At 43.0% G+C, this 23,158-nt stretch overlaps 1 protein-coding gene across 6 annotated transcripts; it reads right to left on the bottom strand.

Moving 5' to 3' along the window:
* Nucleotides 1-1,280: 1,280 nt before the first annotated feature.
* Nucleotides 1,281-22,921, bottom strand: LOC118371703 (protein Smaug homolog 2-like). 6 transcript variants are annotated; one of them, XM_035757267.2, is made up of 13 exons: nucleotides 22,195-22,921; nucleotides 16,064-16,540; nucleotides 15,411-15,887; nucleotides 14,928-15,158; nucleotides 13,342-13,472; nucleotides 12,954-13,040; nucleotides 12,373-12,652; nucleotides 7,744-7,829; nucleotides 7,295-7,434; nucleotides 6,914-7,115; nucleotides 6,336-6,462; nucleotides 5,117-5,200; nucleotides 1,281-4,896 (listed from the first exon to the last, which is right to left on the bottom strand). In XM_035757267.2, the coding sequence occupies exons 2-13, from the start codon at nucleotides 16,257-16,259 to the stop codon at nucleotides 4,868-4,870; spliced, it is 2,070 nt and encodes a 689-aa protein (XP_035613160.1). In that variant the 5' UTR covers nucleotides 16,260-16,540; nucleotides 22,195-22,921; the 3' UTR covers nucleotides 1,281-4,867. The 6 variants fall into 6 exon arrangements, with proteins under 6 accessions (XP_035613160.1, XP_035613163.1, XP_035613161.1 ...); XM_035757270.2 differs by having other exon boundaries at nucleotides 13,363-13,472; XM_035757268.2 differs by having other exon boundaries at nucleotides 22,444-22,921.
* Between the last annotated feature and the right edge of the window lie 237 nt (nucleotides 22,922-23,158).

The following is a 23,158-nucleotide window of genomic DNA, read 5'->3' as shown; positions in this document are numbered from 1 at the left end:
CATTTAAACTCAGTTTTCACAATTAATTACATGTAATCCTAGTAAAAATTCCCTGTTTTAGGTCAGCTAGGATCACCACTTTATTTTAAGAATGTGAAATGTAGTAGAGAAAAATAGAAGAGAGAATGATTTATTTCAGCTTTTATTTCTTTCATCACATTCCCAGTGGGTCAGAAGTTTACATACACTCAATTAGTATTTGGTAGCATTGCCTTTAAATTGTATAAATTGGGTCAAACGTTTCAGGTAGCCTTCCACAAACTTCCCACAATAAATTGGGTGAATTTTGGCCCATTCCTCCTGACAAGAGCTGGTGTAACAGAGTCAGGTTTGTAGGGCTCCTTGCTCGCACGCGCTTTTTCAGTTCTACCCACACATTTTCTATAGGGTTGAGGTCAGAGCTTTGTGATGGCCACCCCAATACCTTGACTTTGTCCTTCAGCCATTTTGCCACAACTTTGGAAGTATGCTTGAGGTCATTGTCCATTTGGAAGACCCATTGGCGACCAAGCTTTAACTTCCTGACCAATGTCTTGAGATGTTGCTTCAATATATCCACATACTTTTCTTTCCTCAAGATGCCATCTATTTTGTGAAGCGCACCCACAACATGCTGCCACCCCCTTTTTCCTCCAAACATAACGATGGTCATTATGACCAAACTGTTTTATTTTTGTTTCATCAGACCGGAGGACATTTATCCAAAAAGTACAATCTTCGTCCCCATGTGCAGTTTCAAACCGTTGTCTGGCTTTTTTATGGCGGTTTTGGAGCAGTGGCTTCTTCCTTGCTGAGCGGCCACTCAGGTTATGTCAATATAGGACTCGTTTTACTGTGGATATACTTTTGTTGTACCTGCTTCCTCCAGCATCTTCACAAAGTCCTTTGCTGTTGTTCTGTGATTTATTTGCACTTTTCGCACCAAAGTACATTCATCTCTAGGACAGAACGCATCTCCTTCCTGAGCGGTATGACAGCTGCGTGGTCCCATGGTGTTTATACTTGCGAACTATTGTTTGTACAGATGAAAATTGTACCTTCAGGCGTTTGGAAATTGCTCCCAAGGATGAACCAGGCTTGTGGTCTCCTTTTTTTCTGAGGTCTTGGCTGATTTCCATTGATATAGTTTAAGAAATTTGTGGAGTGGTTGAAAATGGAATTTGAATGACTCTGACCTAAGTGTATGTAAACTTCCAACTTCAACTGTATGTAATAAATAAATATATACACACACACAATACTGTGAATAAAAGAAAAGACTGATGATACCACAAACGTAGTCACGTAGCAAAAAAATGTAACTCCTTTATTTGGACTGTCTATCTGATCAATGCTGTATTTCAGATTATTCAAACAATGTGTGACAGTAAAAAAGTAGAGTGTGTAAGCATGGGATGCAAAATGTTCATTCATAAAACATTAGAAAAATGTTTGGGGTCCAAATTAAATATAAATTGCACAAGACAGAGATGCAAAAAAAAAGCCTACAACGTACTGCTTATTTATTATGCCAGGCAGGGACATTGACCACATCTGACAGACCACTGGAGAGAAGGAGTCTCATGTATGACAGGCTGGCTATGTACCTCATAATTCTGCTTGGCATGTGAAAATAAAGCCTGACTCATGAAGTGCACTTTCTAACCCATTTCACTGGAATGTAAACATGGGGGTAAACATATTCCTTGGCCAGTTGTTAGTGTTAGGCTAGACTCAAACTCACATAGTATGGCTCAGATTGGCCATTTCATCCCTCTCTGCATCCTAAACCCCTGGCATGAACAGACTCAATTTAGCCTGGCCTAAAGAACTAAGCCTTTTCTACAAGTGGACTGGCCACCTCCTAAATGGAGGACTTACTTCAGGTGCCATTGTATGTATTGAGAGAAATTACAACCTGAGCCATATTACATGTCATGCTAGTATGAATGTATTATCAGTTTAATAGCTTAGATTGAGATCATTGGTTGCCTATCTGAACCATTCGACTCTCTTAGTGAGCATGAATCTATTCATAAAGTCAGATCTATCCAAGAGCCAGCTCAGAGGAAAACCATGACGACTAGGACACTACTCTGGCTCAATAGCCAATCAGAGAGAGAGAGGAAGCTGTCACTGTGCAATTCAGGTGATATCAACGGTCTATCAGCCTGCTGCATCTGACAGTTCAAACACACAAGGCCAGGCAATATCAGTCTTCTCGTCACTCAAAAACTTCAGGAGCACAGAGCAGAGGGTACAACAACATACCCTCATACAGGTCTCACTCACTAGACACTAGTATCTAGTCTAGTGAGAATGATGATTACAGCAAGTAGATAAGCAGCTGAGGGGGTAAAAGGCATCTGTCATTCTCTACCCAGCTAGCTCATGTGTTAGAAGGCTTAGCTACGAGCTTTAGGCCTTACATATTGAGGAGACAGTATATTAATGAGCACTGAAGTGCCAACAGTCATTTTCAGACCCATCATTACACATCACAGAACATGAAATGGGCACTCCCAGAGGGAGGTAAACAGTGCTATTAGGAGGTATCAACATTGAACTCCAGTCCCATCATCTCTGCTCTCTGGAGGATTTGTAGACATTGAGCACTACTGTGACTGCAACACTGCCCTCTCTCAATATCTACAACAATCGTTCAATTTGTGTGGGGGAAAACATGCAATTATAGGAAAAAAGGACAAGTTATAAATATTAAGGGAGGGTAGTAAAAAAAAGAAGTGGTAAAGTCAAGCTTGTAAATAACCATGTTTACTAAACAAATAGACCAGCCATGGCTCTGCAGAAATAAAATGCGAATGGATATCCCTGCCTCGTGATGCAACCAAAAGGTGATCCAAACGTTAAGACCATATACATACATGCACCTCCGCTCTGCCACATTCAAAGACAGAGGTTGTATAGGAGTTTCTGATTCAACACTGATACCACCAAATAAATGTTAGGGTTTTACAATTGGAACACAAAGAGATCCAAACAGGACATATTTCAAGCACCTTAAAAAGTTAGCCAGAATAGATTCCCACCCTACGCTTTCTTACAGTTGCACCGGGGTCGGACAGGCTTCCTGTTTAGATTAAGACACTGCGGAGCCGGTGTGAGATGTTGCTTGGAAAACGTACTTCAACCCAGGGATGAGAAATGCGTTGTACACCGAATTGTCCCATTATCAACTGTTACACCAAGAATATTGAACGACTGCTAGTTTCATCTTTGTGGTAGGTAGCAGAAGCCTCAGCAGCCAGATTGGAATGGCAGTGTCAGCCAATCAGCTCCATTGTTGTTCAACGCGACATGCCAGTCCATAATGGCTGTTGTGGCTACTGAGGGCGAAAACGGCAGTTTACTTAAAAACTAGCAGTCGTTCAATATTCTAGATGTAACATTTGAGATAAAGGGCCAATTCGGAGTACAAACACATTTCTCATCCCTGGATTGAGGTACGTTTTCCGAGCCATAGATGTCTTAATCTGTCATGTTAAACTGTAAGTAAGCGTAGGGTCGAATCTATTCTGGCTACATAAAAATGATGATTCATCAAATCTCTACACTGGCCATGTTGAGGAGAGGGCAGGGTGAGGTGGTGGGTAGTGGTTCATTCTGAGAGGCAGAGACAGAGCTTCCTTTGCATTTTTCAGAGCCAATCATAAATGGGACCTCTGGGTAGAAACAGAATTCATTAAGGTTCCTCACACAGCATAACATAGTGAGGTAACTACTTGAAAACAGATGCACCAACAGCTCCCCTCTTGGAATTATTTCCCCCCCCCCCATTTTCTTTACCAATGCAATTTCTCACTCAGGCCCCACATAGAACAAACCTCATCAGCCCTTATTCAACCCTGTGGGGTTTGCCTCGGCGCTTAACTTGCAAATGAGATACATCATCATTTTTGTAGTAGGGAACAAAATATCAATGCAGACAAGTTCCAGCCGACACGTTAACTTCAAACCGCCATTCTTTAAACAATTACCATGTATACTGTCGCATTGGCCACTCCAAAAATCATTCTAACATAGGGATACACACAGAGCCCTTCTCTTTGGCCTAGTAGAGGTGGAGAGGTGTCAGAGCCAGTAATACCCATGTTGGGGGTAAACCCATGTTGGGTACGTGAGGGGAATGAGCCAGGGTGTTGGGTGTCTACGTATAGGGCCTAACTAGCTCTGGCTGTAGCTGGGTAGGGTGGTTGTGTAGACAGCTGTAGTTGTGTTTTAGGATCAGAACAGCGCTACAGGCTGGTCGTGTTTTAGGATCAGAACAGCGCTACAGGCTGGTCGTGTTTTAGGATCAGAACAGCGCTACAGGCTGGTCGTGTTTTAGGATCAGAACAGCGCTACAGGCTGGTCGTGTGTGATTAATCACTGTTCTAGTTCCCAATTCCACAGAGTGTGTGGGAGGCCAAGTGCCTTACTCCTGGTCGGGAGACCCTGGCGGTACAGTTACAGTATCTGGGGGTGAGAGGCGTGGCTCTGCGTGTTTCTGGGAGGAAAAGGGGAGAAACCTGTAAGATAGAACACCCTTAAGACAGCACCAATCCTCCATTTTCCTCTCAGAGCTCAACAATCTGAGCCTCATTCTGCTCGTTTTAATGTCACAGTCCTGCAGAAGACATTGAGCATGTTGCACAAGTAACCTCTTCTCCCTCCTGTAATATAATAGTCATCTGTATTCCATTTATAATAAACTTACTTAAGTATAATAAAGTAGAAAAATATCAGAGAACATATACAGTTGTCGTTTTGTAGTGACCATTTTGCTTTGTTTTTTAAGCATATATTTTTGTGCTGGGCAAGAGAAACTGAACAGGCCTCAGTTGAAGTGAAGTGTCGGTTTGGTTTCTTCTTTTCACTGCTTTTATTTTCAAATTGTTGATGTTCGGTCAATTCCATCTACAGGAAGGAGGATTGGGAAGAAATTTATAATAGATACAAAATGTATTATTTTTTTCATTTTGATTTCATATCGTAACTTTATTTCACTCTCTGCCAAATACAAACTATTCAACAACATCAGAAAATTCCAGTTAACCTAAATGTGGTTTTAAATATCAGTGTCATAACACTTCCAAGAAGTTGGATGTGGGAGTGTAAGACGTGTGTTTTGACTCACCTCCTAAGGCATGCTCTGTCATACTGAGGCACAGTGACTCCAGCGTGGGGTTGATCTCCAGGTCTGCACCTGGAACTTGGCATTCTGGGAGACGAGACACAGGTCACTCAGTTACCCCGCTTGTGTGTGTACTATATCTGGACCATAAATCACTTATTTTTAAAAAACTGACAGATGCATTAGATATGGAGCCGTGTGAATGCGGTTTGTAGGGCTATGTGTGGGATGTGTAAGCTGCCGTAAAATTGGGTTTAGAAGGCTATGTGGGTGAAATGCATAAAGACCATGTATGATTGGGTTTGGAAGGAGATATCGCTGGGATATAAAAGGAAATGTGAATGAAGGTTGTAGTGACACATGCATGTGTATGTGTAAAAGACAGTGGGAATAGAGATTGAAGCTAGGTGTGACTAGTATGTGTAAAAGACAGTGGGAATAGAGATTGAAGCTAGGTGTGACTAGTATGTGTAAAAGGACAATGGGAATAGAGATTGAAGCTAGGTGTGTCTAGTATGTGTAAAAGGAGCATGGGAATAGAGATTGAAGCTAGGTGTGACTGGTATGTGTAAAAGACAGTGGGAATAGAGATTGAAGCTAGGTGTGACTAGTATGTGTAAAAGGACAGTGGGAATAGAGATTGAAGCTAGGTGTGTCTAGTATGTGTAAAAGGACAGTGGGAATAGAGATTGAAGCTAGGTGTGACTAGTATGTGTAAAAGGACAGTGGGAATAGAGATTGAAGCTAGGTGTGACTGGTATGTGTAAAAGGACAATGGGAATAGAGATTGAAGCTAGGTGTGTCTAGTATGTGTAAAAGACAGTGGGAATAGAGATTGAAGCTAGGTGTGACTAGTATGTGTAAAAGGACAGTGGGAATAGAGATTGAAGCTAGGTGTGACTGGTATGTGTGAAAGGACAATGGGAATAGAGATTGAAGCTAGGTGTGTCTAGTATGTGTAAAAGACAGTGGGAATAGAGATTGAAGCTAGGTGTGACTAGTATGTGTAAAAGGACAGTGGGAATAGAGATTGAAGCTAGGTGTGTCTAGTATGTGTAAAAGGACAGTGGGAATAGAGATTGAAGCTAGGTGTGGATGGTATGTGTAAAAGGACAGTGGGAATAGAGATTGAAGCTAGGTGTGGATGGTATGTGTAAGACAGTGTATATGACGTTTAGAAGAGGTTGTGGTAATGTTTGAGAAGGGGGTGCTAGGATCCTACCGTGCTGCTGGAACAGGAGCATGGTTTGCGGGGAGGTGTGGACAGGGAGTGAGTGGGTCCGTTGCACGGAGCTGCGACTCTGGCTTGGCATGCTGTTGCTGCCCCCAGGGTTGGCAAACCACAGGTTCTACAGGGACAACAGAACATCTCTCATCACAAACATGCCACTCATCCTATATGTTCTACACCGTGTTAGTCTTCCCAGCACAATGACTACAAAGAGACTCTTCCAGCTATGATAATGAACCAATGCATATCAAAATGCAGTGCCTAACCCAAGTGTTTCCCTGGGTATTGCATTGATTAAACTGTCAGCACTTTCTGTGGTTGCACTTGTTAATCTGTCAAAACAAATGTTGTCTAAGGAAAGTTCATCACCCTGTGGGTATAATAACATGTAGATCAATAGAATAATGTTAAATCTAATGTTGGCTAACTAGCTGCAACCCTCAATGAAAAAGAGTTCTTAGAAAATAATTTATCTTGTGAATGAATCTGACTTTCCTATAAAATTAACTTCCGTGGGTGTATCCCATGCCAACAGGCTATATGACATATGATCCCATCCTATGACTGACCTGTCTGCCCTGGCCTGGCAGTGTGGGGCTGGTGAGGGTGTGGCGTGGGGAGGCAACCCCAATGCCACCTGGACTCAGGAGCCCCATGCGCCCGGCAGGGAGGCCACGAGGGGGCATCTGGAATGCCCTCTGCCCCCTACGTGCCAGACCCCCAGCACTCACAGAACCTGCTGTGGGGAGGGAGTTGGAACCATATGCCCAGCTAGAGGAGGCAGAGAGAAAAGGCGTAAGACAGAGCCCTGAGGGAAATCCAGCTAGAGGAGGCAGAGAGAGAGAACCTGAACAAACTGCATACTAAAGTAGCAGAGAGAGCATGGCACAAAAACACAGCTGCCATGACAGTGATAGATTAAAAGGAGAAGAGAAGTTCAGTGGTCTTACCCTTTCTGTCGGTACACAGGCATGTCCAGCATGGCTTTCCTTGGGAACAAGCGGAGCAGCTTGAGAACCTGCTGCTTCCAGGAGACCAGCCTCTTCCTCTGAGTCTCTGTGAAAGCCTGAGAGACAGAGACAAGAGAAAACTGTAAGAGAGACAGACAGATATAGTGATAGAGAGGGAGAGATGGTGAGTGAGAGAGAGAGAGGTAAAAGAGGGAGAAGTAAGAGAGAGTGAGCGGTAGAGAGCACATAGCAGCAAAAAACAAAACAAAAAACCCATTCCATTACTTTCTTAGTGCAGTGAAAGTTATCTTTACAACATACCGTTGAGAGTATCATTACGTGTTTTTACACATTGGTTGCAGCCTTGTCACATTTTAAACTACCAGCTGGCTGAATGTGACAAAGTTTAAATGTATTTATTTTATAGATGTGGTTTTGCGCAGTCTCACCTCATGTGTCAGACATTTCTCAATGAGCTGCAGGTAACAGCTGATATTCTCCTCGTCCGGCCTGGACACCAGTAGCTGAGTGCACACTGCAACACATGGACAGGAGGTTCACACAATGCAACACAACACCAACACACACAAACCCTCCAAAACTAATTCCAAACAAAACACATCAGCACACATCTCACATCCACAACAACCAAGAGCAACATTTGGCCAAATGCACGATATACAGTGCATTCGGAAATTATTCAGACTCCTTAACTTTTTCCACATTTTGTTACATTTTGCCTTATTCTAAAATGGATTACATGTTTTTTCCCCCTCAATCTAAAACAAAATACCCCATAATGACAAAGCAAAAACAGGTTTAGAAATCATAGCAAAATTATGAAGACACACACCCTCCCGCAAAAAAATATTACCTTTACATACAGTTGAAGTAGGAAGTTTACATACACTTAGGTTGGAGTCAATAAAACTTGTTTTTCCAACCACTCCACAAATGTATTGTTAACAAACTATAGTTTTGGCAAGTCAATTAGGACATCTACTTTGTGCATGACACAAGTCATTTTTCAAACAATTGTTTACAGATTATTTCACTTATAATTCAGTCAGAAGTTTACATACACGAAGTTGACTGTGCCTTTAAACAGCTTGGAAAATTCCAGAAAAGGTTGTCATGCCTTTAGAAGCTTCCGATAGGCTAATCAACATCATTTGAGACAATTGGAGGTGAACCTGTGGATGCATTTCAAGGCCTACCATCAAACTCAGTGCCTCTTTGCTTGACATTATGGGAAAATCAAAAGAAATCAGCAAAGACCTCAGAAAAAACAGACCTCCACAAGCCTGGTTCATCCTTGGGAGCAATTTCCAAATGCCTGAAGGTACCATGTTCATCTGTACAAACAATAGTACGCAAGTATAAACACCATGGGATCACGCAGCCGTCACACCGCTCAGGAAGGAGACGCGTTCTGTCTCCTAGAGATGAACGTACGTTGGTGCTAAAAATGTCAATCCCAGAACAACAGCAAAGGACCGTGTGACGATGCTGGAGGGAACCGGTACAAAAGTATCTATATATCCGACATAACCTGAAAGGCCACTCAGCAAGGAAGAAGCCACTGCTCCAAAACCGCCATAAAAAAGCCAGACTACGGTTTGAAACTGCACATGGGGACGAAGATTGTACTTTTCTGAGAAATGTCCTCTGGTCTGATGAAACAAAAATGGAACTGTTTGGCAATAATGACCATCGTTATGTTTGGAGGAAAAAGAGGGAGACTTGCAAGCCGATGAACACCCTCCCAACCGTGAAGCACAGGGGTGACAGCATCATTTTGTGGGGGTGCTTTGCTCCAGGAGGGACTGGTACACATCACAAAATAGATGGCATCATGAGGAAAGAAAATAGGAATGGGCCAAAATTCACCCAACTTATTGTGGGAAGCTTGTGGAAGGCTACCCGAAACATTTGATCAAAGTTAAACAATTTAAAGGCAATGCTACCAAATACTAATTTAGCGTATGTAAACTTCTGACCGACTGGGAATGTGATGAAAGAAATAAAAGCTGAAATAAATCACTCTACTATTATTCTGACATTTCACATTCTTAAAATAAAGTGGTGATCCTAGCTGACCTAAGACAAGGAATTTTTACTAGGATTAAATGTCAGGAATTCTGAAGAACTTAGTTTAAATGTATTTGGCCAAGGTGTGTGTAAACTTCCGACTTCAACTGTACGTAGTCAGACCCTTTCCTCAGTACTTCGTTGAAGCACCTTTGGCAGCGATTACAGCCTCGAGACTTCTTGAGTATGACTCTACAAGCTTGGCACACCTGTATTTGGGGAGTTTCTTCCATTCTTCTCTGCAGATGCACTCAAGCTCTGTTAGGTTGGATGGGAAGCGTCGCTGCAAAGCTATTTTCCCCAGAGATGTTCGAGTCCGTGCTCTGGCTGGGCCACTCAAGAACGTTCAGAGACTTGTCCCGAAGCCACTCCTGCGTTGTCTTGGCTGTGTGCTTAGGGTTGTTGTCCTGTCGTTCATTTTCCCCCTCAATCCTGACTAGACTCCCAGTCGCTGCCGCTGAAAAACATTGCCACAGCATGATGCTGCTTCACCATTGGGATTGTGCCTGGTTTCCTCCAGATGTGACACGTGGCATTCAGGACAAAGAGTTCAATCTTGATTTCATCAGACCAGAGAATCTTGTTCGTCATGGTCAGAGTCTTTTAGGTGCCTTTTGGCAAACTCAAAGCGGGCTGTCATGTGCCTTTTACTGAGGAGTGAGTGTCTTCCGTCTGGCCACTCTACCATAAAGGCCTGATTGGTGGAGTGGTGTAGAGATGGTTGTCCTTTTGGAAAGTTCTCTCATCTCCACAGAGGAGCTCTGTCAGACTGACCATCAGGTTCTTGGTCACCTCCCTGACCAAGGCCCTTCTCTCCCAATTGCTCAGTTTGGCCAGGCTGCCAGCTCTAGGAAGAGTCTTGGTTGTTCTATACTTCTTCCATTTAAGAATGATGTAGGCCACTGTGTTCTTGGGGGCCTTAAATGCTGCAGACATTTTTTGGAACCCTTCTCCAGATCTGTCCCTCAAAACAATCCTGTCTCAGAACTGTACGGACAATTCCTCCGACTTCATAGCTTAGTTTTTGCTCTGACATGCACTCTCAACTGTGGGACCTTATATAGACAGGTGTGCGCCTTTCCAAATCATGTTCAGTCAATTCAATTTACCATAGGTCGACTCCAATCAAGCTGTAGAAACATCTCAAGGAAGATCAATGACAACAGGATGCACCTGAGCTCAACTTCAAGTCTCATAACAAAGGGTCTGAATACTTATATAAATAAGGTGTATGTTTCTTTATTTTTAATATAAAATGTAAAATGTATAAAACCTCTTTTCGCTTTGGGCTATTGTGTGTAGATTTATGAGGAACATTTTTATTTAATCAATTCTAGAATAAGGACGTAACGTAACAAAATGTGGAACAGTCAAGGGGTCTGAATACTTTCTGAATGCACTGTACAGTCATGGGAAAAGATTTGAGAATGACACAAATATTAATTTTCACAAAGTCTGCTGCCTCAGTTTGTATGATGGCAATTTGCATATACTCCAGAATGTTATGATGAGTGATCAGATTAATTGCAATTCATTGCAAAGTCCCCTTTTGCCATGCAAATTAACTGAATCCCCCAAAAATATTTCCACTGCATTTCAGCCCTGCCACAAAAGGACCAGCTGACATCATGTCAGTGATTCTCTAGTTAACACAGGTGTGAGTGTTGACGAGGACAAGGCTTGAGATCACTCTCTCATGCTGATTGAGTTCGAATAACAGAATGGAAGCTTAATAAGGAGGGTGGTGCTTGGAATCATTGTTCTTCCTCTGTCAACCATGGTTACCTGCAAGGAAGCACATGCTGTCATCATTTCTTTGAACAAAAAGGGCTTCACAGGCAAGGATATTGCTGCCAGTAAGATTGCACCTAAATCAACCATTTATCAGATCATGAAGAACTTCAAGGAGAGCGGTTCAATTGTTGTGAAGGCTTCAGGGCACCCAATCTCCTAAAGTTGATTCAGCTGCAGGATCGGGGCACCACCAGTACAGAGCTTGCTCAGGAATGCCAGCAGGCAGGTGTGAGTGCATCTGCAGGCACAGTGAGGCGAAGACTTTTGGAGGATGGCCTGGTGTCAAGAAGGGCAGCAAAGAAGCCACTTCTCTCCAGGAAAAACATCAGGGTCAGACTGATATTCTGAAAAAGGTACAGGGATTGGACTGCTGAGGACTGAGGTAAAGCCATGTTCTCTGATTAATCCCCTTTCCGATTGTTTGGGGCATCTGGAAAAGAAGCTTGTCCGGAGAAGACAAGGTGAGCGCTACCATCAGTCCTGTGTCATGCCAACAATAAAGCATCCTGAGATCATTCATGTGTGAGGTTGCTTCTCAGCCAAGGGAGTGGGCTCACTCACAATTTTGCCTAAGAACACAGCCATGAATAAAGAATGGTACCAACACATCCTCCGAGAGCAACTTCTCCCAACCATCCAGGAAGTTTGGTGACGAACAATGCCTTTTCCAGCATGATGGAGCACCTTGCCATAAGGCAAAAGTGATAACTAAGTGGCTCGGGGAACAAAACATCAATATTTTGGGTCCATGGCCAGGAAACTCCTCAGACCTTAATCCCATTGAGAACTTGTAGTCAATCCTCAAAAGGCAGGTAGACAAACAAAAACCCACAAATTCTGACAAACTCCAAGCATTGATTATGCAAGAATGGGCTGCCATCAGTCAGGATGTGGAGTGGCCGGGCTTAATTGACAGCATGCCAGGGCGGATTGCAGAGGTCTTGAAAAAGAAGGGTCAACACTGCAAATATTGACTCTTTGCATCATCTTCATGTAATTGGCAATAAAAGCCTTTGACACTTATGAAATGCTTGTAATTATACTTCACTATTCCATAGTAACATCTGACAAAAGACACTGACAAAAGACACTGAAGCAGCAAACTTTGTGGAAATTAATATGTGTCATTCTCAAAACTTTTGGCCACGACTGTACATGTACTCAGCCCTGTAAAAGCCTTTTTCCTCTCTTACCTTTACCCATGACACGCGTGAACTGCCCAGCAATGTCGCCGTCTGAGATGGGTGTGGCTGAGGACTCTCCGTCGCAGGGAGGGGGGTTGTGGGGCTGGAAGCCCTCCTGGGCCAGGTCCTTGTCCTCCCCAGGGTTGGTGTGGTCTGAGGGGGATCCACTCCCCTCCATATCTCTGTGGGAAACACTGGGAGGGCTGTAGCTGTAGACCTTGATAGGGGTGGTGATAATCTGCTGCAGTTCCTGTAGGGCGTTACGCAGGTTGCCCCCCTCCAATATATCCTGTTGGATCAATCATAGAATTATCTTATTAGCAAAGCGGTCTTGAAGTGTGACAGGACATTTTCACGGAACTTGCTGGTTAACTTTTAATTGAAAGAAAATGTGAGTCGTATCATATCTAAAATATTGGTGATAATTATAGTGGATATGTTCATTCACATTTAATTGGATTTCTCTAAATAAGCCACAGGGATCCAAATGGAAACTAACAGTTAAGTTGTTCAGAACAGCATGCCTATCATGAGATAAATGTGAATCTGAAATGCTTTTAAAATAATAGTGATGACAGTATGTGATTTACCTTCTCTAAAGACTTGAGAACGCTTGGCCTCTCCCGTAGCTTCTGGACACTCAGGGCTATCTTGTGCCGCGCACCTTTGGTCACATTCTGGAAGACGACGAAGAGTTAACAAAAGGAGGAATCATTGCTCACAGAAACATGGACATCCAGATATCCAGTTACTAAATAACACTTCTGATCACCATCTGTTTCATTAAAGCTATGGAGCAGAGCCAAGACGTTTATCTGTGCTGGGGAGGCTGTGTATAACTGTATAACTCTATGCAGCGATGATTCATTTCATGGCTCATTGAGATATCACTATGCTGGACAAAAAATTGGCCGTATCTATTCAACACTGATGAGGAGGGCAGGGGAAAGAGAGGACTAACGAGAGAAGCTGACCAACCTGTGACAAACGATGACAAACCTGTGACTCCAGGTGGTGCTCTGTCAGAATCATCATCTCCTCATAAGTCATCTGGGAGAAAAGTGCTGCGTACTTATGAAGACGGAGGCTCTTCAGCCACATGGGCACATCTGAAACAGAAAGTAGAAAAACAACATGCTCAGAAGTTATTCTTCTCCTGCTGAGTCCTTGTAACTCTAGTCCATGAACAATGAGAAGGATAGAACTGTAACGAATATTATACAACAGGTGGGTCTAATACTGAATGCTGATTGGTTAAAACAGCATTCCAGGCAGTGTCTATTCCACAAGTTGCCACCGGCTAAAATCTATGACATCAAAATGCCTATTTAATCTGTTCCACCTGACTAATCCACTGTGTCATCAGCCCAGCCAGGCAACTTAGAAACTTGATCTCCACTATAAAAAGTATCAAGACCTTATCTCACATTTCTTTAAGACTAACATGTAGTTTTCCACAACGGAGACTTGTATAAACCTTGCTGTCTGTCTCTCCGACATTTACGATATTGTTTCAATATTCAAATTGATTCTCCTGTTGTCCCATAGTAATGATCGAGTCGGGAGACGAGACAGACAGGCAGGCAGCGTTTCTCAGCCAGTCGAAATTATGAATTAGCTGGCATCATTTTTATGGATATATACAAAAGAATGTCAATTGAAAAAAGGTAAAACAAAACGCAGCTAATTTGCAGTCTTTCCAGCTTCAGTTTGAAGTGATTGTGTTACTGTAGCTGTGTTGTTGACTAGCTCCTCTGAACAACAGTGTCCTGATGAGTGAGCACATTTTCTATACCAGGCGAAATTGTGCCTCATTAGCTCATTGTTATGGATGTATCCAAATAAATGTCACTAGTAAACAGCTTAAACAAACGCAAATACTTTGCTGTTATTCTGGCTGACTACGTTAGCCGTAGTTGGCTAGCTAGCAAGCAAGGGATAAGTACATTGCCAGCCAGTATGGCAATGGAACATTTAGAACGAACGACTGGGTCGCGCCCATTGATACAGAACAAAAAGACTGAATGACTGGGTCGCGTCTTCAGCAACCATAGATGTGTGTCGGGACTATATATTGTGGAAGGATGAAATAGTATGAATAAATTAATCAAAATATATTTTTTTATGAAAATATGTCAATCATTATTTGAACATGTTGGTAACACGTTGTATAAAAGTGATGATACCTGAGAAGCCAGTGTTTGGAGACTAACAACACCTGTGTCAATATATCCAAACACCGGCTTCTCAGGTATTATCACTTAAATAGATACTGCTCTGGAATGCTTGACGTATCTGTGCAGTGCATGTCAAAATAGTTAGAGAACGCTGTCCTACTTAATTTTCATGGACATCTGGAGCACACGCAAACAAAAAAAAATGAAACACGAGGGAGGGAGACCAAAAAAATAACATCCCACTGACTGGGCAATTCAACCATCGCCAAGTGCAGTAGCCATTGGCATGTCATGGCTTTTGCCAGAGTGAAATACCAACAACAATGTGACCGACCCTGGCCTGTTGTTGGCTTTGAACACCTAGCGTATTATGGTTGACCTCCTGACCTTTCATGCCACTGCCATCCTCCTGGAAGGTGTTTCTGGAGCCCTGTTCCTCAGTCTGCTCGCTGCCTGAGGATGCCACACTACTCTGGGGGGACAGGGGGGCGTGGTCAAAGGCCTGTCGCCCCCCCAGGTCGTCCTGGCTCAGCCAATCTGTGCCACAGATCTGGGAACTGGAGGGGATTAGGGACGAGGACCTCTTCAGAGGACTGGGCTGGCCCATCTGACCCATGCCTGGCAGGGGACACAGTAGGGTCAGGATGTTAGAGACAATCACAGTAAACCATCCCTTTAATGAAGGCTAGGCCTAAACAGAGAGATTCTTTAGATGTGACAATCATTACAAAGATCACAGACTAAATAGTTGATTAATAGCATGAAAAAGTTGTATTGTATCTCGGTTATGTTTAGCATATTCCTATTCACCCCAACAACAGGTCCTTGCTCTCCCTCAGTCTGTCTTGGTTGGAGATGTGAGCCACTGACCTGCGTTGTTGCTATTTATGGGAGAGGGCATCCCACCCTGGAAAGACATGTGTCCGTTCTGCCCTGCAGGGGAGGAGCTAGAGGAGGGGGGCTTGTCCAGCCAGCCATGGCCAGGGTCCAGGACCTCTGCTGAGCCCGGCCACTCATCTGAGCCCTGGCGGGGGTGGTAGGAGCCAGAGGGGGGCCGGGAGGGCGCTGGGTAGCCGCTGGAGAGGTGCTCCTCCAGGTGGTTGAGCCACATGGCCAACGAGGTGCGGTCATCCAGGGTGGTGGCCGGGTGGATGAGGGCGTAGGACAGCAGCTGTCTACTCTCTTCCACAAACAGACTGCTCTCGATGGTGTGGCTCAGCACCTTCTGCAGCAGCTTCATGTACTCACACTTGGCCTCGCTGTTGCGGGGCTGCAGCAGGGGCAGGTGGGACAGCAGCAGGGACACCGCCTTTTCCATGGGTTCCAGGTGCCACTGGCTCACAATATCTGGAGAGGTGAAGGACAGAGGGGCAATTGTTTACAAGTAAAATACATTTTTACAGGTTGTAGGTCTATTTGTTACATGGTTTTTACACCATAAGATAGGGTATACCGGTAATACAATATGACTAATCCAATAGGGTTTCAAATGTGTTCTTCAGAAATCTGCAGTTATTAGCTACCTGCATTGTTGGCCTCAGCCTCCAGGATGTGGATCTCAGTGCAGTCTGCCAGCCAGTGCTCCAGGCAGATGTGCAGGAAGCGGGCCTGGGTACGAGATGCTCTCTTCAGCAGGGACAACAGCGCCACCGTCTGCTCACACTCGTTCCAGCCCTTGAACCAGTCCGTCAGGATGCCCACCTGGTCTCGGAACATCATGGCGAGTTGCCAACAGGAAGGGGGGTGGGAATATGTGGGTGGGGGTTAGGCGGAAGACTGCTTGCTCACACACAGGTTCACTCTGGCCCCGCTCAGTGGCTGCTTTTACACAACAGTCCTGGGATCCCCTCAAAGTGGAGCGAGGGGCCCTCACATGGTTCAGATGCAGGAGATGGGGGTGCTGAGGGGAGGGCTGGGAGAGTGTGTGTTAAATCCAGCTGGTTGTGTCTTAGACAGGAGGGTTCTCTCTCAGGTGCATCAGTATCAGCATCATCCAAATCCTAACAAATCAACGGAAAGGAAAACTACATAGAATACACTGAACAAAAATATAAACTTGTAAAATGTTGGTCCCATGTTTCATGAGCTGAAATAAAAGATCCCAGAAATTGTTCATACTCACAAAAATAGTATTTCTCTCAAATTGTGCACACATTTGTTTACATTCCTGTTAATGAGCATTTGTCCTTTGCCAAGATAATCCACCCACCTGACCGGTATGGCATATCAAGAATCTGATTAAACAGCATGATCATTTTATTTCATTTTTTTTTTTTTTTACCTTTATTTAACCAGGCAAGTCAGTTAAGAACAAATTCTTATTTTCAATGACGGCCTAGGAACAGTGGGTTAACTGCCTGTTCAGGGGCATAACGACAGATTTGTACCTTTTTACCTCGGGGGTTTGAACTTGCAACCTTCCGGTTACTAGTCCAACGCTCTAACCACTAGGCTACCCTGCCGCCCCATTACACTGGTGCACCTTGTGCTGGGGACAATGAAAGGCCACTAAAATGTGCAGTTGTCACAACACAATGCCACAGATGTCTCAAGTTAATTGACATGCAGACTGCAGGAATGTCTACCAGAGCTGTTGGTGCCAGAGAATTTAATGTTCATTTCTCTACCATAAGCCGCCTCCAACGTTGTTTTAGAAAATTTGGCAGTACGTCCAACCAGCCTCAACTGCAGACCACATGTATGGTGTCTTGTGGGCAAGCGGTTTGCTGTCAACATTGTGAACAGAGTGCCTCATGGTGGTGGTGGGGTTATGGTATAGACTGGCATTAGCTACGGACAATGAACATAATGCTAAAAAAAACAATACAGTAATGAGATCCATCCTGAGGCCCATTTTTTAAAAAGGCATCTGTGACCAACAGATGCCCATCTGAATTCACAGTCATGTGAAATCCATATATTAGAGCCTCGTAATTGTATTTTAATTGACTGATTTCCTCATATGAACTGTAACTCAGTAAAATCTTAGAAATTGCATGTTGCGTTTCTATTTTTGTTCAGTAGAATTTAACTAGGAATTTGATGCTCGTACTGAACCCTGATCATGACGATGAAATCCCAATACCAGAAATGCTGTTCATGCAATAAATTGAACTAACCAATATTAACACGGTGGCATGACTACCACAGACCACAGGCTTAAGTCAGGGCAGTCTACAAAACACCTTTTTTTTGTGGTTATTTCAATATACTGAGGCTCCAATATAATAACCATAATGTGAGACAAATGCAAACTTACAACAGGGGCCAATCACGAAATCTGACACTAACCACGTTTCCATCCAGTTTCAGAAATGTTGACAGAATGTTTGTTCGGCATGGTGGGATATTTCTGCGTCGGTAAAATGAATGATGGGACAAATAGCGGTGGAATCTATTTATTGCGCATTTGTTGATTGAACAACCATGTCGAGGTATATTTGCAGTCACGCGATGCTATGTTGTGTGGTCTTCCCACTACTTAAAAAAGCATTCCGTTTATTAGGCTACAGATGCAATAAGTTCTAATGAACATAACAGGGTGGTGAAAGTGCACGGTGGTGAGCGTGACGCTCCGTTTCAATAAATATGTAAAGTAGCGACCCTTTGCCTTGATGACAGCTTTGCACACTCTTGGCATTGTCTCAACCAGATTAAACTGGAATGCTTTTCCAACAGGGTTCCCACATATGCTGAGCACTTGTTGGCTGCTTTTCCAAGTGCACAATGTTTCCTCCGACACATTGGTGCGGCTGGCTTTCGGGTTGGATGCGCGCTGTATTAAGAAGCAGTGCGGCTTGGTTGGGTTGTGTATCGGAGGACGCATGACTTTCAACCTTAGTCTCTCCCGAGCCCGTACAGGAGTTGTAGCGATGAGACAAGACAGTAGCTACTACAACAATTGGGGAGAAAAAGGGGTAAAATTCACAAAAAATAAAACTATGACAAACATGAGATTTTTTTCTCTCCAGAAAATCACATTGTAGGATTTTTTATGAATTTATTTGCAAATTATGGTGAAAAATAAGTATTTGGTCACAGACAAACAAGCAAGATTTCTGGCTCTCACAGATCTGTAACTTCTTCTTTAAGAGGCTCCTCTGTCCTCCACCTGTATTAATGGCACCTGTTTGAACTTGTTATCAGTATAAAAGACACCTGTCCACAACCACAAACAGTCACACTCCAAACTACACTATGGCCAAGACCAAAGAGCTGTCAAAGGACACCAGAAACAAAATTGTAGACCTGCACCAGGCTGGGAAGACTGAATCTGCAATAGGTAAGCAGCTTGGTTTGAAGAAATCAACTGTGGGAGCAATTATTAGGAAATGGAAGACATACAAGACCACTGATAATCTCCCTCGAACTGGGGCTCCAGGCAAGATCTCACCCCGTGGGGTCAAAATGATCACAAGAACAGTGAGCAAAAATCCCAGAACCACACGGGGGGACCTAGTGAATGACCTGCAGAGAGCTGGGACCAAAGTAACAAAGCCTACCATCAGTAACACACTACGCTGCCAGGGACTCAAATCCTGCAGTGCCAGACGTGTCCCCCTGCTTAAGCCAGTACATGTCCAGGCCTGTCTGAAGTTTGCTAGAGAGCATTTGGATGATCCAGAAGAAGATTGGGAGAATGTCATATGGTCAGATGAAACCAAAATATAACTTTTTGGTAAAAACTCAACTCTTCGTGTTTGGAGGACAAAGAATGCTGAGTTGCATCCAAAGAACACCATACCTACTGTGAAGCATGGGGGTGGAAACATCATGCTTTGGGGCTGTTTTTCTGCAAAGGGACCAGGGCGACTGATCCCTGTAAACGAAAGAATTAATGGGGCCAAGTATTGTGAGATTTTGAGTGAAAACCTCCTTCCATCAGCAAGGGCATTGAAGATTAAACGTGGCTGGGTCTTTCAGCATGACAATGATCCCAAAAACACTGCCCGGGCAATGAAGGAGTGGCTTTGTAAGAAGCATTTCAAGATCCTGGAGTGGCCGAGCCAGTCTCCAGATCTCAACCCCATAGAAAATATTTGGAGGGAGTTGAAAGTTTGTGTTGCCCAGCAACAGCCCCAAAACATCACTGCTCTAGAGGAGATCTGCATGGAGGAATGGGCCAAAATACCAGCAACAGTGTGTGAAAACCTTGTGAAGACTTACAGAAAACATTTGACCTCTGTCATTGCCAACAAAGGGTATATAACAAAGTATTGAGATAAACTTCTGTTGACTTATTTTCCACCATAATTTGCAAATAAATTCATAAAAAATCCTACAATGTGATTTTCTGGATTTTTTCTCTCATTTTGTCTGTCATAGTTGACGTGTACCTATGATGAACATTTACAGGCCTCTCATCTTTTTAAGTCAGCACAATTGGTGGCTGACTAAATACTTTGTTTTTTTTATTCAGTACATGAGAATTTCTGCACAAAAGTGTTCATGTGCACTAAATCAAAAGATGCCATTTTAAAGCAAGTTTGTTGCAATCATACACATTTTGCCATGGGGCACAAAGAAGGTTTAGCAATTTTATAACTTGTGTCATGCAATTCTACTTATTATGCCCTAGGGCGGAGAGAAAAATGTGCAGTTCTACAACTAACTCACTGCAATTCTAAACATGTTGCCATAGGGTGGAGGCAAATGTTTGCTGTTTTTAATATGATAACTAATGGGCCCTACCCCGCTACCACACTTACTACAAGTTTAGATAGCTAGCCACTAGACTAATTTACCAATCTAAAAACATTTTGTTGACATGGGCAGGCTAATTGAGTGACTGCTGATGCACAACCAAATTTCAAAATTGCACCTTGTGAATTAGATTATTCTTCCAACAGTAAGTTGAGACCCCGACTGAGTAACTCATTTTATTTTATTGTTTAAATTGGTCTGCATGCCTACAAACAGGGGGGCATACGCACCAGTTGCCCATCCCTGATCTAGGCTACACGTGTGCCCTAGCCAACAGCTCGCAGAAGGCGCCAATACCAGAGTGGGCACATGCTATATAAAGCATAACAAATTTGTGAGGAAAATAATCAGTAAAGTTGAAAATATGATGGAAACACATTTATCTTGTATTTTTTATTCCTTACATGAAAAAAAAAAGTTTTGTAGTAAAACTATGTGCACTACCTCATCACGTACTGCTTTTAATCTGCAACAAGTCAATTTGATGGAAACATCTGGTAAAATGTGCATAGTTTTTATGCTCATTTTAGAATATTCACATGAAACTTTTGCCAATTGGATGGAAACCTAGCTAGTGTCACTCTGTTACCGTGGAATTGCCAGAGTAAAGATGGTCTCTGTACAACACGCTAATATTTAGGCCAGCTAATCATAATGCAGGATAATCAGCTTCATGGTGCAGTGAAAGTAGAGCACATTATTGCCAGCATCATCACTTCAGCATCAACACAGAGAACTTCCATGCAGTATGCATGCACATTTCTATTGACCATTCAGCCAACATCTGTGAATGTTTGATAAAGCCAACATCTAAGCCTAACTGCCCAGTCAATGCATGAGTTTGTTTGACTTGAAGCAAAAAATAAAGACTACATTATCTACATGCAATCTACATGGCTGTTATATATTCTTAGAACAATCAATACTAAGTGATGACTTGCAATACAGCTTGTTACAGGGTAAAGTAATGGTGTCACAGGTTGCCAATAGGCCATGGCATGATCAATCAAATCTGAAACAGTCATCCAACCATCCCAGTATTGCAATGACTATCTGAGTTGTGGGTATAGAACTTGCAATGCCTAGTTGTTATGTTTCATTTACATAAATAGAACTAGCCTGGTCTCATAGGCTAGACTTAACATAGTAAATTTAAATCCGGGCACTCAAACTACCATAATATGTTATGTTTGGTATGGTTACACCAGACAGATGCTAACTTATGGTAAAAACGAAAGTAGGGTGGTTGTCGTGGGGTGGGCGTATAACGAGAACGTCTAGTTGGAGTCTCTTCTCTGACAACTTTTCTTTTTAGCTACTTTGTAACTACTTAGCTAACCCTTCCCCTAACTCCTAAACTTAACCCCAACCCCCAGCTAACGTTAGCCACCTAACCAGAATTCAAAAGATATTGTACGTTTTTGCAAATTTGTAAAATATATACGAATTGTAATTCGTAACGTATCATACGAAATGGATGTTAGACATCCACAAATGAATACATACCATACGAAACGTAACATACCATACTAAATGGGGTGTCTCGGATTTACGTACAGAATAATACGAAGCGTTCTGATACCAGCCAGCAACCTATAGATATTTGTCCAAGTTTTAAAAAAACAGAACGTAACGTTGGTAGCTAAATTCTGGCCAGGATGGTCTGTATTAGTAGTAACTAGCTAACAAATAGGAGGGGTATGTTATTCTAACTAGGCTAACGTTCGCGTAAAACAGTCCATAAACAAGGGCCTATCTACAGAGCTAACGTTACTCATCTACGTTAGCTAGGTTGTTGGTAGACGTAGCAAGATAGCCAGTAACTATGTCAAACGTAACTAGCTAACGTCAACTCGCAGCCTTACCTATGCAAGTTAGCTTGCTAGCTACGTTTGACCAGGTCATACATGTAGTTAGCTAAGCTAGTTGGTCAGAAAACGTAAAAACAAACCTGTGTGACAACGGTGACGTTTCCAGGGTACGGCTGTTACCAGTGTGTATTTGATGGGCTGGGGGGCAGTTAGCTAGCTAAAAAAACTAGCACCAGGCCTTCACCGTGTAAATTGATGGGGGATTCAGGAATGGTAACGTTGCTGTTGGAATGTCTCTCTATTTTTCATCTCGTAAAACGACATTTGAGTCCTCGCGTTGCAAAGGTTCCCCATGGTCCATTTAGAAAAAAACAAGTCAGATTACTTACATTATATCCACATCCCATTCTCCAACCTCTAGCGGTTGGTTTGTTTACCTTCTTTGTAAATTGTCACTTGTTAGCTAAAGTAGCAGGCAGCTATTGCTTCATTTATAAACGCTGGATGAGACGAAGATTTCGATCCAACAGTTGTCGTTGGTTGCTTTGAAAATAATGATTTTCTGATTATTTCAAAGATAACATTTAAAACAGTCTAGCTATGTATAACATGTTTATTTGAACACAGAGAAATAGGGAAAGTACGCTTGGCTCAATCTAGATAGCCAACTTCGATTCAGAGTTGACGCAACGTCGGAGACCAACGTAATGGCGTTTGGGCGGGGTAAACAAAGAGAAAAATCCCCCATCTAGTGGATTAAACGCAAACACCCACACCACTACTTAACTGAAGTTGATCGATATGATCACAGAGTATACATTATATTGACCAGATACTCAAGTGGCCACTCTAACAATGGAAATACATGTCTTAAAAAATGGAAGGCAGTCGGGAGGAGGCAATATCAGGTGGGACGATTCTAGCCAATGAGAGGGCAGACGCGTGTGAACAACAGGCACAACTCCAATATAAAGTGTTTTTTCTCAAAGTTGCCGGCATATTACGTGTCCTACTTATTTCAGTGGAGTTGTAACAACCTAAGCATTACGAAACTTCTATTCGATCAAATAAACCACACGTAGCAAATAATCCATGCAATGTTTG

The sequence above is a fragment of the Oncorhynchus keta genome, chromosome 18 (genome assembly GCF_023373465.1).
Source record: "Oncorhynchus keta strain PuntledgeMale-10-30-2019 chromosome 18, Oket_V2, whole genome shotgun sequence".
Lineage (NCBI taxonomy): Eukaryota > Metazoa > Chordata > Actinopteri > Salmoniformes > Salmonidae > Oncorhynchus > Oncorhynchus keta.
Note: the sequence above shows the minus strand (reverse complement) of the source record. Positions and strands in the feature narration are given on the sequence as shown.

Coding starts and splice junctions, on each gene's coding strand:
- LOC118371703 (XM_035757267.2), bottom strand. CDS start 16,259: ATGATGTTCCGAGACCAGGTGGGCATCCTGACGGACTGGTTCAAGGGC. Junction 12,653..12,953: donor TTCTCAAGTCTTTAGAGAAG/GTAAATCACATA, acceptor TTGATCCAACAG/GATATATTGGAGGGGGGCAA. Junction 4,897..5,116: donor GACAGAGCATGCCTTAGGAG/GTGAGTCAAAAC, acceptor TCCTTCCTGTAG/ATGGAATTGACCGAACATCA.